The sequence below is a fragment of the Cygnus olor genome, chromosome 16 (assembly GCF_009769625.2).
Source record: "Cygnus olor isolate bCygOlo1 chromosome 16, bCygOlo1.pri.v2, whole genome shotgun sequence".
Taxonomy (NCBI): Eukaryota; Metazoa; Chordata; class Aves; order Anseriformes; family Anatidae; genus Cygnus; species Cygnus olor.
In genome coordinates, this window is record NC_049184.1 from 10,191,091 (window position 1) to 10,209,463 (window position 18,373).

The following is an 18,373-nucleotide window of genomic DNA, read 5'->3' on the forward strand; positions in this document are numbered from 1 at the left end:
CCCTTCTGTATGGGCTGTCCAGCAGGGTGGAGGACACCTACTGACTGCTTGAAGCAGAGCTGGAGTGGCTTGTGTTGTTCTGCAGTCTTTTCACATTGCCCCTTTCTTGGCACTCATGGATGTTATGAGCTGAGGTTCCCCTCGCAGCAATGCCAGCTCAGCCTGTGAGAAGCAGGACTTGCTTTTGGAGGCTGCCAGAAGTGTGGGTGAGCCTGTGGAAATAACCTTTGCCTGTAGTCAAAGGTAGTAGGGAGCGTTGGTGGACGTGACTTCACTGTTGCCCACTGCTCAGTGTGAGTAACCAGTTCCATGCATTTCCATGCCAACCATTAGTTTCCAGATGCAGTGACTAGCACGGTATTTTCCATTTCCAGATCTTGTTTGTACTGGCACAATTTAAAATACTTTGTGTAATTACAGTGGTTCCTATAGTCAAACTGCTAGAGCAATGCATTCCCCTTGGAAGTTTCTTCTTTAGCTAACAATTTTGGTAATGACAGTAATTCAGATAATCTATCCTCGTGGCCTTGCGGCTTGCAGAAGTACAGGGCTTTTCCTCTGTAATGTAGCGATATCTATATATAGCCTGGTGGATATATAGTATTCTAGATGTATTTAAGTGGACTTGACTGAGAAAATCCAGTCCCATTGCCACAAACTTTCTGTTACTCTTCATGTTAATGCAATCAGATAAACAGGGAAGGAAAGGGAAGGGGCAGAGGGGGAGCCTGGTAGGTGGCTGTGGGCATGGGCTGGCTGTATGGCCAGGCACCTTTGGGGATCTGGGTGTGTGCTAGCAAAGGCTCCTTAAATTGCTGAGTGGTTCTGGATATGCTGGGCTTTTCCCTGGAGCTAGACATACTGGGCAGTGGCAAAAGAGCCCAAAGCACAGTGAGGAAACCCATGGTTTGGTGCTGTGGTGTGCAGGATGGGTGGTCCCTGCAGGGGTGAGCTGCCAGTGCCTGGCCAAGCTCTGGGTTGCTCTGTTGCTCCCTACGAGTTAGCTCTTGGGATTAGGACAGCTTTCTCTTAAGGGTGAGAGAGCCTCAATGAGTACAAGGCAACAACCTAATGAAAAAATTGATCTTCATCTTGGCCTACAACTCACAGCAAACAGTTTTGGCAGCCAAATCTGACAAAATCCTATTGAACAGAGAAATTTCTTCTGTTTCTGGAAGTGGCTGAACCCTAAAGCTGCTCTCATTTGCTGGTTAAGTCGACTACTGATGGAGACAGTGCTCAATTACTGCTGGGAGAAACTGGTCAGACAGATCAGAGGCAGACTTCTCCCTTGGTGTGCAATTATGTGTGCTGCTTGCTTTGAGAAGAGGCCAAAGCAAATGGGAAGTGACAATTAAGGTAGGCACCAGCAATGAAGACTTAAAGTATAGGGCACGGTGTTTATCAGTCGTCACTGTACAGAGGTTTTCCCTCAGTTTGAAGAGGGAAGAGCTGTAGCTCAATATTTTTGTGTGCTGATTGAGTGACTGCTATTTTTCCTCAGAAGATTCTTGTATGTAGAGGAGGGTGGGAGGAGCAGATGTTGATTATATGGTTTGTGACAAATATTCTAGTATGAAAACCTGCTCAGTCCCTGACCCAGAACCCTCTTCAAATTGGTGTGTGCTTCTGAGATGTGTGGCAAGCTGTTCAATCCCACCCTCCCTTCAGAGGCAAGGAATAGGGGTGGAAGGATTTGCCATGCCTTGGTACAATTAGCCTGCGTATTTTTGAGTAGGGGCTGACAAAACTGGGGGATCCTGAGCTGGGAATTAACCCTTGAGGTAACTACTGTCATACCAACAATGTTTTCCCAAATCACTTTCTTCAGTTTTAAGCAGTAAGAGCAGTAAATACAGTCTTTCTGATACTGTGACCACACAATGCATTGAAGATTGCAGGAACGAACTGCTCAATATTCAGCACGTCATGTCCAGGATGTTTGTGTCTCTAGTGTATATGGGAAGTAGTATATTCCTGGTAATGCAATAAATTCTTACTGAAATCTAGCTGAATTCAGAATTGGTGTGTAAAGAGTTATCAACTTTTTTTGTGATAATGTGTGTGCAGGTTTTCTGCTACATCCCGGAGATCTGAAAGCTAAAGCGAAAAAAAAATTAAATACTGCTGTCACTTGGCTCCAGAAGCAGGAAGCATCAAACAGGCTTGCCAAAGCCCAGGTGGCAGCAGGACCAGTGAGGGCCAAATTGCTTGTGTCTGTGATACCTGTAGATGATGTATGCATGGAAGCACTGTGGAAGGTGTTTTGGAGGTATAGCAGATATGTTGGGTATGTTTCACCTTTGTATGTACTTGTAATTCAGGGCAGTTGCATCTCCAGTTTGATCCACAGAAATATGTTATCTGGCTATAGGAGAGTATGCTTATTCCTTTTTTTTTCCCCCTCCCATTTGCGACTTTCCAGGCTTTGCTTGAAGCTATCATAGGTGATGAAGCCCTTTCCCAAACCTAGTGGGGAGTTCAACTCTCCAGTTCTTGGGAGAAGATTCTTAGCTTGACTACTAAGTCAAGCTACCTTACTTTTCTTAATTATATGTACACACTTATTAAAAACAAACAAAACAAGTAAACATGTATATGACTGCAAAGGTATTCAAAGCACAGCAGCAGTGAGGTCTTGCCAAAGCAGACCAATAGCTGGAAAATCTCTGGCAGTTCAGGAAGACGACTCAACATTAGTGCTGGAGAAATAAACATCAGAAGGGTTGAAGCAAGCTTATTTGCAAGTGTCGAAAAGTGCCTGCTTCCCCAGAGTCTAGTCCTCTGCTCTGCAGCCACCCAGTACAACAAATGTTTCCCAATCAGCCCCTTGACTGTCTTGGATGTCTCTTTCCTCGCCGGTGTCCAGCAGACCTCCATGCTGTCTGAAATTCCTCTTCTTCTGAACAGTATCGTGAAGCACACTCTGTAACAGCTCTATCCTTGATGCTATCACTGCTTCATTAAGGGCCCCAGAGGCTTGGTAGCCTGTGGTCAGTTTTACTGCTTCCCCTGGCAATGGGGGAACTGCATTCTGCTGCCATCAAGGAGCAGTAGGAACAGCAAAGCTCATTAATGCTTTCTTTGTTAATGAGAAATAGAAAATATTACCTTCAACCTTAGAGTCTTACCGGAAAAAGAGTTACCCTTGTAATAAAGGAGGGCTGCTGCAGCCAGATACTGTGCTCATATTTGTTCTTTTACTGTAGGGACATCAGCACCCCATGTCTTTTCATGAAAGCATGTGGCTTACTCTATCAGTATGCTAAAAGCATAGCACAGATGTTCAGCTTGTAAGGAGCCACAGAATATCAGTCCTGTGCTTGATAGATCGGCCAGGGACTGACCTCGATGGCAGCAATCCTCCTGGCCTGCTCAGCTCTCCATCTACTGAGGATATTTTAAGAGGAGGTAGGTGAACCACCGTGTTGATATTTCCCTGGTCTTCTACTCCTTTTCAGAAAGGGAAAGAGGATGCATGTGAGAAGACATCAGAGTATGTCTGGCACATGGTCTGCAAATGAAGCAAAAGCAGCTCCAGTATCCTGCAGTGTTGGTGGCAATGTTTTCCGTTTCTTTACTGCCTGAGAGGTGTTGCAGCAGAAAAGCAGATCTGCTTCCTCAAAGACTGTCACTCCCATCTGGAGAACAGAAGAATTGACCTATGGGTTTAATTTGCTGTTAGTCTCCTGCATCTCCCAGGAAGAAGTCTCCATCTCTTTTAACTTGAGGCTCTTACCTCTTGCCCAAGCAACAGGTTTCTCAAGGCTTGTTCTTGAGCCACGTGAGAAACATGAAATAGGTTAATGCAAAATTCAGTTGTCCTCCTTTTTAACTATACCAATGAAACGGCTTTGAAGATGGTGTTTTGCAAGTGCTAATTAATGGGACTGTCACTGTGACTCCACATTGCTACTGCAGGGGAATCAGGCTGTCGAGTGCTCTGTGTCTCTGAAGATGCACAGCTTGCCCTTGTTGAGATGTTTTTTTTATTGAGCATCTTGCTCTCAGCTGCTACTAGGAGCAGGAAAAAAAAAAAAAAAGCTGGGATGAGCTGATACAGTTCGTGCCTTGCATTGGTTATGCTTTCCACCTATCACTGTGATGCTGCAGGTATTGCAGCAGCTCTTCGAGGGGAGCTGGTTGCTGTACCTAACTAAGGACTGAACTGGTTGCAGGATTGTGACTCAGCAACAAGCACCAGCCAAGCAAGGTAGAGGAGGTTTGGGCAGGAGTACTTCAGTCTAGAGCCTAGTCTTCATCCCCAAGCACACTGACCTCAGGGAAGTTCATTATTGCTTCTCTCTCACCTGTAGACCCAGTAGAAATTGTTGGACCTTGGGACCACACTGTACTGTCTTTATCGAGTGTGGTCTGAGCACATCCCCACTGGTATGGGCTATGAAGAGCTTTGTTTTTCTGCAACCCAAAAATGCAAACTTTTTAAAATATCTGGAAATAAACAGTTATATGATCCACTGAAATTCATAACAAAGGACAAATTGAATCCTTCATGCTGTGTAGCAGCCATAAATAAAGGTTTTATGGCTGAGAAGTTATGGGCAATATTCCAGCAAAATCGGATTTATTCCCTCCCCACCCCCCTGCAATATAAATCTCTGGAAATGGGGGTTCCAAGGGCTGTTCTGACACAACATTAACTGCAGCTTCTTAAACCAGACTCCCTGCCAGTATTTATAGTCCACGTTCTGCGCATGGTATGTGTATGTTACTGCACCAGCTCTTACAGTTGATTTCTCAGTAGTCATGTGAAACCAAAACAACTGATGGGCTGAACTTGAAATTGCTTGTGCGTTACTTCAATTTCCAAAAAAAAAAAAAAAGGAAAAAGGGGAGGGGGATCTCTGTCTTGCTGTTAGGAAGAAGATTGCTTGATTCAAATTCCTTCAAGTCAACAGTGGCTCAACCTCCATGAGCACTGTACTTCTCCCCAAGACCACTGGCCAGGTTTGCAGGAGAACCCTGGGAGATTTTACTGGCTGGTTGTGCAGTCACAACATGAGCAGCTGTGCACTTCTCACAAATGCCTTGTTCCACCTCTGCTTGCTGTTTGCTCAGAGGCTTAGCCCTGAGGTTTCATAAAACAAGGCCTTGGAGTAACTACGTCCTAAAACTGAAGTCCAGCCAGGTTGTTCCCTGTTAAGGAAGAACAAACAATGCAATTCACTGGATTTAAGAGCTAGATTTTAGCTTCAGGATCCAAGTACTGGTCAGTGGTGCCAGCAGATCACTGAGAAATGAGTAAAGAAACTGGGAACAAAACTCTTCATTTTGTCTGTTTTGGGGTAGTGGAGTACGTTGATTTGTGCTGCCTTCTTGTATGCATAGAATATAGTCAAAGATGGAAGCTGCGATGAGGAATTTGTTCTCATTAAGCAATTGCCCAACTATCTTCTTTGAGAGGCTGACTAGTGCTTCTGCACAAGTGAGACAGATGTAGAGCCAGCGACCTCTCTGCTCTTGTCTACAGCTTGTTACAAACACTGAACAAAATGGCTTAAATTGTTGGGACTTGAGAAAAGATATCTTTGAGCTCTGACCCTTCATAACAGAATCCAGACACCGAACCTTGCTTCCATGTATTTCATATGAAGCACCTGACACAGCAGCGACAAATAATGCCGGAGTAAATCCAGCAGCCCAGAGCAGTTTGCCTTCATTAGCCAAGGCAAAGGTCACGCTGCTGGTGTCACCGCTGGTGTCTGGCCACTACCGAGGCTGTTGCCTGCCACAGGCCTTAGTGGAAAGCTCATGCAATGGAGGTGAGAGGCAGGAACAGGGATAAAAGGCTCCTGGTGCCTCTAATGGGGCTTTTTGTACCCTGCAACCACGGTAACTTCCCCAATCTGAATGTGCTGACTTGGAAATCTAGCATCAGCCTGAAGTTCCGGGCGTGAGCTACAGGTGCTGACGCACTGAAGCATGACAGATCTGAGGTCCAGGCATCCCCCTCCTTTTTCTCTTAAGAGCTGCCTAAAATAAGACCATTAGGCCAGAGTTATCAGCAACCCAGAGCTGTTAATTCTGGAGTCCCTTCAGCTCCCAGTTCAGAAAGGGTAAGTGCATGTTTCTAATTATGTGGATGTTGCAGCGAATACAGCCACTCACCCCCCAGACACAAATGCTTCATTCCCCAAATTACCGCTGACTGCCTGGGATTGGGTTTTATTGCAGACAAGCAAAGCCAATTTTTGGGGGGTGAGGTTAATTCAAGCAGCACTCCATAGAGCTTTATCCTGCAAATGGTTAAATGCTTAACTAGGCAAAATGGTCTAAAGTTAAAGTGTGAAGCTACCTTTCTAAGGGTTTGTGGGACTGAGACTTGAAGTTCCTTTTTCTCCCCTAGTTTCCACCGTACTTTTCTCTGGAAGAGAAACTAATAAATATAAGCCCAAACTTCAGCTGTCTAAAGACTGCGCTTTCTTCATTGATGGAATTAATCCAACCATCAGGTGGCAAACATCACAGTATCAAAATAAGTCTCAAAATGTTAAAATTCAGTCCTCACCTATTGCCTGGTCAGTGAACAGGCCCTGTGGAAACAACAGCGTGCATGTTGGGAAACAAACCAGTGTGTTAAACGTGTTATCACAAACTTCTGGTTTTACTGCTGACTTAGGAGTATGAATTCTGCTGCATTAAGCAGAAGGGACTAGATACTTTTATTTAAAACAGAGTAACTCAAAGTGGTCATAATAACCCATGTTGCTTTTGTACTGGGGTAATGAATGACTGTAGTATAAAGCGGTTCTAGTTTTTGCCTCAAGCTCTTGTCAATCATTACCTGATAAATAAAAACTTCAAACAGGCTCTTTTTACTTTAATTGGGTAGAATTTCTCTCCAAAGGAAGGCTGAATACAGTGAGTAATGTGTTTGTGGCAGCAGTGGAAGTCAGCAAGCAGGGTATTTGGATGGAAACTTACAGAGGATGCAAATCCTGAACTCAAAAGATGAGTCTTGTTGGTTTTACTTCATCCAGAAGTTTCTGTTCCCATTGCTGGCAGGGCTGAATGGATTGAATGAAGCCGTAGAGGAAATCCCGTGGTCCTTGGCACCACCACTGAGCTCTGCTTGTGCTAGCCCTGCTCTCCCTCTGTTTTTAGGCTTTACAGCTGACACTTCCATAAAAAATCAGAAATCTTAAGATTACACTAAAGCTTTCTTAAATCATTATCTTTTATTATATGAACCTTGGCAGCAGCAGAGGCAGCTTTCTGTGTAAGGACCAAGGGTCCTATTGTCAGCACTGGAACAGAATTAAAACAGCTCAATTAAGCAAACATAACATCCTCAAAGTTTGGCCTGAAAGAAGTTAAAATAACTGATCTATGAAATGTTATAAATGTGCTTTAAAATGTCATTACTCAGATAAATCTAGCAGTTTTGAAGCTGGCTCACTCCAGTTTTATGGCCCTGCCCGTTTATGGCTGTGTACGTATTCATGTCAAGAATTCCTCTTCCAAAACAGTAGATGAAGAGACAAAGCCACAGTAGCGCTGTGGACTGACGGGAGGCTGCAAGGAACTTGGGAACAGAGTTTTGGCTCCCAGGCTGGGAAAGCTGCTACGGAGCATATCCAGCAAATTGTGTGCGTTTGTGGCAGAGCTGGAAACCAACTGGTATTTCACGATGTAAGGCTGGATGTGTTGAAGTTGGTGGTAAAGCTGCTCTTGGCTGCTCTGTAGTTAAGACTGGTGCTGTAAGACAATGATTTCTTATTTTTCTTCCCCTTGCTGGAACCACCTCTGACTTAAAGTGGGCTTAAATGTGGAGAATTTGGTCCATACTGAGAAATACCAGAAGGCACTCCTAAAACTACTCTAGACATACAAAGTCTGGACAGACTTCAGTTAGGTCAATAAGGCCTTTCCACTGACACTTTGCTGGACTTTGGATCAGCACATGAAACATTTACTTATGATCTATAATCACTTGTGGAAGATGGCAGTGCAGCTTCAGAAAGCTGATGATTTAAGTCACTGGACCAGCAAATACATTTATGTAAATTGGCACAACTCTGCTCACAGTTCAAAGTAAACAAGAACCCAAAAATTGCTGCTTTGCCCTGAAGATGTAATGTTTAGTTAATACAGGGATTTAGACCATTATTTTTTTTCAGCTGCCTCCATAGCAATGCAGTGTGGTATCCACAGTAGGAAACCTCATGCCAGCAGCATCTCTGAAATATGCTAAAACAATCTAAATTAGAAAATGTCAGCTTCTTGGCTGATGTTCCTTTGGAGTTTCTTCTTTCCTTTCTTGTGCCTCTAAATTTTATTGGGATGACTAAATCTCTGAACTATGTTAGCAGTAAACAGAACTAATTTACCCCCCGCTTCTTTGAAACAGCTGCTGACAGCTGCACTATAATTCAATCACGGATCTTTGCAGTGCAGGCTGCAAAACATATTCATATTTTTTTCATATTCTTTCCTCTGTGTTTGGACTGGAGGCGCTGCACCCAACAGTGACGTGCTGATTTTGCCAGTACATAGGGGTTGATCTACATGAAAACAGAGGATCCAGGTGAAATATTGCCCGGCCAAAAAGGTTCTTTGAATAAAGGGAGAATAACCACACAGATACACAATGTTGTTGGGATATCTTTTGTAAAATTGCAATGATTTATTTTACTAGTTTGTACAAAAGGCTTCTGACAACTGCTCTATGAAAAGAACCAGAAATGTGTATGCATTTTTGCCAACTGTTAATAAATATCTTCTTAAATAAGGAAACAAATGTTCTTAGGAACTGAGAATCATTTTTCCTGGATGTGACTGAAAAGGAATTCAGAGATGGAAATAAATAATTCTTCTTCCGCTTTTGTGACAACTATTTACATAAAAATGTACAAACAGTGAAGCTGATGTTGAACCTAGCAACAGAAATCCTATTATGTTTAAAAAAAAAAAAGCAAAACCAAAACAAACACTCCCCATGTAATATTTAATATATGAATCCTATACAGCAAGATACCGTGGTCCAAGTTAAAAATGCAATACACCGATGCAGTGACCACCAACACTGAAACACCCACAAGAAAAACTAACCCTTGTCTACTAAATAGTGGAAGTTGAGGCCTGATTAGCTTCGCACTTCGCAGGCAGCACCTTAACTTCCTTTAGGAGGTTTACAGAAGCACTGCTGTGTATGCGTGTACAATGGCAAAAGGCGCTTCTGATCTGTGTGATTTCAATGCCTCACTCTAAATAAAAGATGCCCTGGGGGCAGTTTTGACTTGGCAGTTTGGTGGAGAGGTCTCGTCTGCAGGCTGCTAGGAGAGATGCTCTTTTGGCGTCAGCTGTTGTCCTGGCATTGGCTGTAACTATTGGCCAAAGTCTCACCTCACACCAGGTAGGAGGAAGCTTGCCAGAGTTGAGCTTGCAGTGTGTGTGCTGCGGGTCCTTCAGGTGTTTGAGTTGCCTGGTTTGGAAGCAGGGCACACCTGGCAGTCCAAAAGCTACCAGTGCCATGGAGAGACTTCCACTTTCCCATAAGCCTAATCCTGCTGCCAGGAAAACTGCTGGACAAACACCAATTGACTTGAATGCGATTAGAATTAAACAACCAGAAACAAGTTTCCGATTTATTTCATAGCAAATAAACTTTTTGCTCTACAGAGCGATCCAGGGCCAAGTTCCCACTGAGGCTGCATCACCCCATCCCCTCGGTGTGCATAGAAACCCAAGTCCAGGCATTTATGTTCTGCACCCATCTGTTAGAGGTTCAGCTTTTTGAAGTTTGGGATTTAGAGCTGAATGTGTTGAGGACCTGGCCTTTAATAGGGCAGAATTTTCTTTTTTTATCTCCCTGGTGAAGCTCATGCCAGTCCTGCTTTTGTTATCTCGATGTATGATAAAGTTTTGGATCAGTTTGCGACTGGTTACTGCTCCTCTCTGGTCTTATCGCAACAACTTTAATCGAGTTGTAATTACGTAGGTGTGATGTTTGTGTAACCCGTGACTTAAAAGAAGGAAAAAGAAGAGCCTCGAGGGGATGTTTTCCTGCCCCTGGTTTCATCTTGTAGATGTGGCTACTGAAAGTGATTCTTTATTTTTATTTTGTTAGAGGTGAAACCAATAGTAGAGCAGTGTCTTTGTATCACAATCAGTGGCCTTGGGAAGTAAGGTTTCCTGTCGGGTTTCGTGGTGCTGGGTGTACATCCCAGCTTACAGCACCTTCTGTACGCCAGCCTCCGCATTTTTGTAAAAGTGTTGGAACTTGTTCTGTCATTGAAGTCAATGGATATTTTCCAAACAGGAGCAGGACCTTCATCTGTCTTTCACAACTCTGTAACTGCTTAGGATACCCCAGCTAAACCCTAGGTTTAATCCCAAAACATTTATTAACATTCTGCTGCTTTCCTGTTTCAAGTTCATAGCAAATTCAAATTCTTTCTGGTTGCTAGAGGAAATTTTCCCGTGTTGACAAAAAAAAAAAAAGAAAAAAAGTATATCCCCAAAGTCTTGCTCTTGGGAATTATTTTCTTCAGTTCTTTTGCTTGCCAATTAGAAAATTTTTTATTTTCTCTTAAACTGATTTGGCCTTTGAACTTGAATCAATCCAGATATAGCTTTTACTGCTGCAGTTTAAAACTGGAACTTGCTTCTAATTAATCTTTGCTTCTGCTTATGAAATTGAAGCAGAGGGATGGAAGTAAGAATTCTCTAACAAAATACCTGTTCAATCCAGGTATGTTTTGCTCACTTATTTTATTGCAAACCGTGTGTTACAGGAACTACAGATGTTTAATAGTCACGGCACATTCTCACCTTGGATAGATTATTAATTTTTAATTCATAATCAACACTGGTGTGTTTGCAATCTTCTGAAAGACTCGTTTGCAGAAGTATGTACTGTAGGAGCCAATTTTGTAGGCAGATTTGGTTTTAAATGGTTTGTCTGACTTGTTTCAGTTTACAAGCTCATTGTCTGTAATAAACTAAAACAAAATGTGTTCAAATGCCACTTAGATGCAGAAACTGTTCCATTGTCTGAACTTTCAGAAGCCCAGTCCTAAAAACTGTTTGGGATTTTTTAAGCCCGCTGCTGCAGTGCTAACCTTTTCCCCTCCCCCAGCGATCCGAACGAAACCCACTCTTTACAAATCACTTTTCTCTTTCTTTTTTTTTCTGTCTTACAAATCTAATGACAGCCACATGCTCGTACCACCATGTTCCTGTATTTTTTTAAGATAACGTTGGAGCTGTCATCGAAGTAGAGCACTGAGATGGCATTGAGTTGGGTAGGAGCACAGCAGGGTTTCGGCACGGTCTCTGGGTTTATAAAGTGAACCTGGGGAATTAAAGTAGAGGCATGTTAAGATGTATTTTCCCTTCTCCTCCCCCAGGTTTCTCTTCCCCAGGCAGCCCGCTCACTCAGACATGTTTTGAACACCTGGCTTTGTGTACAAATGTCTTGAGATGTCCCCTGCACGTATGGAGGCTGACACACACACCGAAGTCAGATCTAGTTGGAAATCTTTCAGTGAAACAGGTTTTCATTAGAAAATTCCCATTTGTCAGAGCAGTCAGAGTTCTGCAGAAGCGTACCAGTTACGATAAACTCTGTGGGACGTGCGGGCGAGGTTTTGTGAGCAACCCCATGGGCAGCACCGAGACCCGGCCGGCACCAAGGGCTCCAGGTCCCCAGCTGCAGGACCTCTGAGGAGAGGGGGGAAAGTGACTAAAAACCAATCCTCCAGGAGAAAAGCACTGAATTTTCTTTCCTTGGATATGTAGACGTTTCTAGTTTCCCTAATGTTTTCTGCAATGCTGTCCCTAGATGTGCACAGGGCACAGGACGTGGATGAAAAAGCGGAGCGAGCCTCCTTGTGCCCTACAGACATGGGCAGGGGACTGGGGCTGTGCCAGGAGGGATTCCGAGCAGGACAGCTAGGGCTGCTGCCCAGCCAGGGTGCTGGGGGCTGGCGTGTCCCCTGGCCCTGCCAGCTGCTGTGGTGCATGGCTTTGGGGAAGCAGCTGGGGCCGCCGAGGGTCTCCCAAAGCGCTGGCGCTGTCATGTGAAAGCGCTGGCTCGGGGCTCCCATCTGGACGTCTTTGCACAACTTCATAAAACAAATACACCCACAGAGCAGCTGGGCTGTGGAATTTCGGGATTCACTGACCCCTTCCTCAGCCTGCTCCCAAATCCATTTCTGGCGGCAGCACACGGTGTGCGTCCTTACAGAGTTTTTCCAGGAGATGCTGATAATGGGTCTCACATCCTGCTCTTCCCTCCCCGTGCAGTGGGACTATACCACCATTAAGATGCCTATCACAGGGCCCCTTTAAACTAGAGAGAGCATGTCAATGCTTGCAGCAAAGAGAGGGTAATTCCTAGCCAACTATTAATTCAGGCCACTTGGCTAGACATGTTTAGCCAGATGCTGCAGGCATCTTAAAGAGCTAATGCAGACCTTCCTTCTGGTGTTAGCTCAGAGGTCCTTTTTGGTATAAACTTATTGCTGAGTAGCACCTAGCAGAAATAACTGTACTACAAGCTCCGTGACACCTACCAGTGTCTGCACAATGGCGTGATTTGTAGCATTCATGTACGAATTCAAGGGGAAAGCACATTCTCCTTCACAGTAGTACGCAGCATAGCCCTCTGGAGCGATGATCCAGTCCTTGATTAATTGAAGACATTAGATCGTGGAGAAAGACAGAAATATTGTGCAGTGAAACACAAAGTAGAATGACACATAAATCTATCAATTCATATGTCTGCATACAATTACAGGAGCTTGCAAAACAAAAATCTGGCACAATGGCCTTTCTAGTGCTGTCCTATACACCTCTAAAGCAGCTGCTCTTCATCGGGTGGCATCGCCATCCCTGGGGGTGTTCAGGGAAAGGCTGGACGAGGTGCCTAGGGACATGGTTCAGTGGGTGACATTGGTGGTAGGGTGGTGGTTGGACCAGATGATCTTGGAGGTCTTTTCCAACCTTAATGATTCTGTGATTCTAAAGTACTCCTATACCCTAACTTTGCAGAAGCGCTTCTTAAGCATGCTACGATCAATACATAATTTCTTCCCGGGGGCATGGGTGGGGGGAGTCCACACATTGGCTTGATCTCTAGCAGCCTGCCAAGGGACGTGCAGCCCAGCTGGCACTGGTGAAGCAGAGCCCTTACCTGCCACCCCAGGTCCCTGAAGCTGACGTAGAGCTCGTGCTTCTTGCAGGCCTGCCGCTGGTCGCTGCTGCTGTTTTCTGTGGGGAGCGGGGCTGTCAGCCTGGGCTGCCCCCAGCCCTCGGCAGCACCCAACAGGGAGCAGGCGGCGCTGCTCAGCTGTTGTGCTTGCTGCTTTCTTTTAATCATTTTCAGTTTCTCGTGCTTTAATCATAAAATATAAAGTGCAAAAAGCCAAAGACACCCAGAGAACACCCTCTCCCTCCCAGCTTCCTTTGACCTTATGTTGGAAAAACCCGGGTATCTCAGATGATTGCCTGCTGTATTAAGGAGAACTTGTGCAAGGAGTGTTGGGGAAAAGCAACCTTTAACTCTTCTCTGCATTCTGAGCTGTGCGTGATAATTGCACCTTCAGGCCTGCAAAGGCAACATGATGATATGAAAATAATACAAAACCTGTTCGTGCAGCTGCAACTGGAGTACAGCCGGTGACAGCGCTTCGTGGCGAGGCCAAAGAACAAAGCATGGGTCAGAACCAGGGATCTGAGCATCCACAGCTGTCAGTGTTGTTTTAACGTTGTGTTCATCCTAGGCATATAGCCTGACATCACACCTTGTGCCCCGGGGGTCCTTCTCCTTCCCTCTCTTGCAAGCTCCCTTTCCATTCGGCAAAATGCTCGAGGAGCAGAGCTGGAATTTGCCACTGCCCTCAGAGGAGCTCGCCCCGTGCTGCGGCTCCTGCTGGGGACGTCACCAAGGGCCTGCTACTCCGAGGTGTCTCGTAATTAAGCCACGTTTCTATTTTAAATGCCTGGCGCTTTTCTTCCATACTAGGACACGCAGCTCCCCATGGAATGGCTGCAGTTATCCTGAGCAAGGAATGGGCTTTCCTGTTCCAGGCAAAACTTCTGGAATTACTAAGCTTTTGGGGGCTGAATTTAAAATTGCAGCCTCTTGAAAATGTACAGCATTTTGATTCAGATCCACTGAAATACCTTACTGTAACAATCATTTATTTGTTTTAAAGTAATTATCTTAAATTTCATGATAAGAATTTATATGGGAGATTGTTTAGATGGCTTTTTTTGTTTGTCTGTTTTAATTGGATTAGGATATCCTTCAGTTGAACACTGTTTCAAAGAAACATTTCTAATTTTTTTGGAATAATCCCTAATCCCAAGTAGTTTCAGATCAGCAACAGAAAATGAGTGGTAGACCAAAGAGACAACAAACAGCGTTGAGTATGGGCGAAACTGTTCCTATCTAGTGTCAAATCTAGCAGAGTGTTATCCCACACCTGCAAACACAAACCCAGCAAACCTCCCTGTACCTGCAATGTTCGACACCCGGAAAGCTTCCTGGTTCTTTGGCGTTTTGGATCGATTCTGGCTCCTTTGCTTCCCTCCCGTGGAGCGAATGCTCCGGAGATGAACCTCAGTGGCTTTGAAGAAGGCTACAGTGAATGGCTGCTTGTTCTGTGGGCCATGCCTCCCAATTAGACCTGCCAGTTTGGGGTTGATGCTTTGCCCTTAAAAACAAAACAGAGTTAATCAGGATTGCGGTAACTTCCCATTTTCAGCAGGCATGGTAAATACACCAAGGAGGAGAGCTGCTGTCTGGTCCATAACGATGATTCCTAGGCACGTCCGTAGCCACCAAGGGCCTGGACTTAATCGACAAAGCTGCTTCTGACAAGAGCAGCTTAGCACAGCTAACTTCATCTTATATCTGCATGTAAAAGTTACATAAAATGCTTCTACATATAATTATTTTACCCTAAATCCGCTTAGCATTAACTTTTCCTGCATTCTTTAGAGGGGTTTCTTTAAGTTCACCAGCCTATAATTTGAAGTGAGCCTGTAAAAGGAACCATAAAACTCAGCCCATAGGAACACTAAATTCCCACTGGAAGGTTATTAACTTAAAATAAAAATGCCTTATAGGAAATGTTGTCAGAGTTCTAGATATACCGCAGCTGAGAGAAACAAATAGTTCAGATATTGGAAGATGTCACACTTATTGTTGTGTCTCAGCACTACTGTACCCGATAACCTTGTTTCAAAGCCATTGATTGCCATGTGTGCTTCCTTCATCCTGGACTTCTAAATTAATTTTATTTTTGTTGAAAGTTCATTAGGTGGTTTTGCTGTAGAATGAAATCATTGTTCACAAAAGATGCGAGGAGCAGGTGGCAGAGTGATATTGAACATTTTTCCCCGTTCTCTCCAAGAGTGTCTGGGTGCTGTTGTGAAATGGAAGGGTGATGTCCAGTTCTACTGAGGACTGAAGTTAAGTTACATCAATAGTTTTTGTGATTGTTTTTGCTAAGGACAGAGCTGGGTCTTGTCAGCCACAAATCAAATAAGCCAAAGGATGGCCGAAAGTTTCTGAGAGAAGCCCTGAAAGGCACCTGACCATGGAGAGCAGGTGAGGGACTCTAGAGTCCCTAACAAAAATCTCCTTACCTTACTGGCTTCGGACTATGGTGTAAAAAGAACCTGGTAACGTGAAATATTTGTAGGTAATTTTCTACAACTCCTGTTTTTAAAATGAATAAAGTAAATGCCAAGGGAGTGGCCTATAGCAGATTTAAAAAATACTGTATTTAGGGAAATGTCTTCATCTTAGCTCTTGTATACAGCCAAAGGTTGGTAAATGTGATGGACCCCAGAAAAAGAGGCTGTGGTCAAAGGTCTAGGCCAAGAAGTGGAGCAGCCTCAGCTGCAGTCCATTCCCTATTTTTCTAAAAGCCTGCAGCCCAGTGAGCAAGTGCCAAGCTGCAATATTTGGGATTTGTGGAAAGAACGGGCTCAGGAGGGGGTTTTATGGGACTGCCTGGTGTGACCAGGTCCCACAGCATGCCATGGGCAGGGGAGCAGGGCCAGGCCTTGCAAACCAGATAAAGCAAAACAAATATTGGGACAGGGCACCAGGAAAGCTCAGGATAAAAAAGCAAGTGCAGAAATTTGTGTATGTAGATTTCTATGTGGACATGCATCAACTTCTTCAGCTTCAGCTGAAGCTCCTTGCTGGAAACCTGTCCAAACAGTTTTCATTTTAAACATTTGAGGCCAAGCCCACAAAGTGCTTAAGCAAGTAGCTAATGATAAATATGTAAGTAGTTCCACTTGTGCTCGGGCTTTGCCAGATCGAAGCCTTACTTCCTGAAAACAAGCTCAGCTGAAGGAGCTCACTGAATACTCTTCCTATGGCTTTTCTTGCCCCCTCAAAGAAGTCTTTTGCTTCTCCGAGTTGTTTAAACTTCCAAGTACATCTCTGGCTGTGGTTTTTCCAGAGAAAGTTATTTCACCTTTGCAGTGTCTCTGGAGATTGGGCCAGTGGTATGCAGGGGACCCGACTTCACACGGGTATGTTTAATGGATTTTCATTAGCATGGCAGTAAGTAGCATCTGACCGATGAATTCCTCATTTAACACCACTGTGTTAAAGACCAGTACAATGTTTCCTTAGGGGAAAAGAGGCATGCAGTACTCTGTACGAGTAGTGTATAAAGGTGGAAAAAATGCACTCCTTGGTTCTAACTTTCCTATGCAGGCAGAAAGTGAGGTTTAACACAAGGACATGTATATAGTCCCCATTAGACAATGATAAGTTTGTCCCAAAAGAACTAAAGCTGTGCTCTTGAACCAGAGGGCACAGCCTTATATGCTTTTATGAAGCTGCTTTTTTAAAACTGTCAAATATGGGATCTCAAGTAATAAACTAAGTAAACCCAAGTGGGTGCTTGCTGTTCCCATGTGCAGACGCTGAGCAAGGCGTACTGGTGCTGGGCTGAGAGCTTGCTGCAGGCTACTGACTCACCCAGATGTTTTGTTGCTTGCAGCTCGAGCTGATCCCCATTTTCTAAGAGCAAAAACCTCCCCTGTGATTCCACCCTAGTTATACACGTTGATAGACTTATTTGGCAAGATTGTAAAGAAATACAAAGACCGGTTAATTTCTTTTGTATAATTTCATCTGGACAGTACTCATGACGGCTTTTTCTTTCTTTTTTTTAACACTGTACTGGCTTCATGCTTGGAGATCTCTGTATGTAGGGACAGCTACAAAGGAAAGATCTTTTTCACAATTCACTTAAAGTATTGGGGGTTGTCCAAGCATATAGTGTTGCATCAAAGTCCTGCTGTGTTTGCAGCATATGATTTTCATATGAAGTCCAGGTGTAAAAGCAGTTTTCTCGTTAGCATGCAGTTGGTCTAAACCCAAAATGAAACTTGGGGAGCAAGGAAGGACATATCCTTGCCATTCAAAATAGAAAGAAATATTCACGTGTACTGTAGAGAAACGTGAGAGCAAAGGTGTGCTGCCAGGAGACTCAGTCACAGAAGCCAGGCAGACAATCAGGCCCTATATCTCTGTATTTACTTTTTAAATGTTGGAGTTGGCTTTCCTAACTTCAGCGACAGGCCGATTTAAGCATTTTGTTAATCTCTTTTGAGAAAGCAGCCAGTTACTTTTTATATTGCTTCGAACATGTTTACAAACAGTGCTGGATTTTTCAGGAGTATAAACTACAGTCCTAATTCTCACTGAGTCCTATACAGATGAGAACGCAGTTATTACTGAAACTGAGAATTTCCCATTTTGAAGGCTCTCCCCATGACAGATTGGGCTGTATGCTTTTAAAAAAGCCCACTTCTGGTTGCTCCAGCAGAGCAGCTCCTGGGACTGTGTGGTTGCAGCATTTCCCTGTGTGCAGGACCCTGAAAAGCCTTGGTTGAAATCCGTAGCATATAAATAAATAGCTGGCTTCCTTAATGCTGAAAAAAGGGATTGACCTTTGCTGTAAAATCACTAGCTGAGGACTGGGGAGGACGGAGTGATAAGGTTTTATGAGTAGAAGAGTGTGAGAGTGACGCTGTATTATCTGTAGTGTTTAAGAGATATTAAGCCTACTTCCAGCTAGTGCTTTTCTGTGGACTCCAGCCTGGGTCTTGGTGGTTTTCCTCTGTGTGAACAAGAATTGGATGTGTCGTGACTGGACACAACATCTGTAATCCCAACTATTTCCTTTAGGAGGCAAAGGGAAAGCTAAAAGCAAGGACGAGTGCTTGAAAACAGGTAAGCTTGTCTTGGCTGTTCGTTTTCCTTACTATTTTAGCTTGAAGTGTTAAGATTATCTTGTAAACCAGGCTGAATTTGAATCTTTGTGCAAAGATGGCAAAAGGCATCTGTCATTAGGGTGGGGACCGGTAA

The 18,373-nt window shown here is 44.1% G+C and overlaps 1 protein-coding gene across 1 annotated transcript in view; it reads right to left on the minus strand.

Moving 5' to 3' along the window:
* Window positions 1–8,626: 8,626 nt before the first annotated feature.
* Window positions 8,627–18,373, minus strand: part of BMP7 (bone morphogenetic protein 7) — a 46,220-nt gene continuing 36,473 nt past the window's right edge. Inside the window, exons 4-7 of the mRNA XM_040575642.1 lie at window positions 14,487–14,684; window positions 13,160–13,236; window positions 12,540–12,650; window positions 8,627–11,317 (exon numbers count right to left, since the gene is read on the minus strand). Of these exons, the coding sequence (XP_040431576.1) occupies window positions 11,168–11,317; window positions 12,540–12,650; window positions 13,160–13,236; window positions 14,487–14,684 (536 nt within the window). The 3' untranslated portion in view covers window positions 8,627–11,167. The remainder of the gene's footprint in view (window positions 11,318–12,539; window positions 12,651–13,159; window positions 13,237–14,486; window positions 14,685–18,373) is intronic.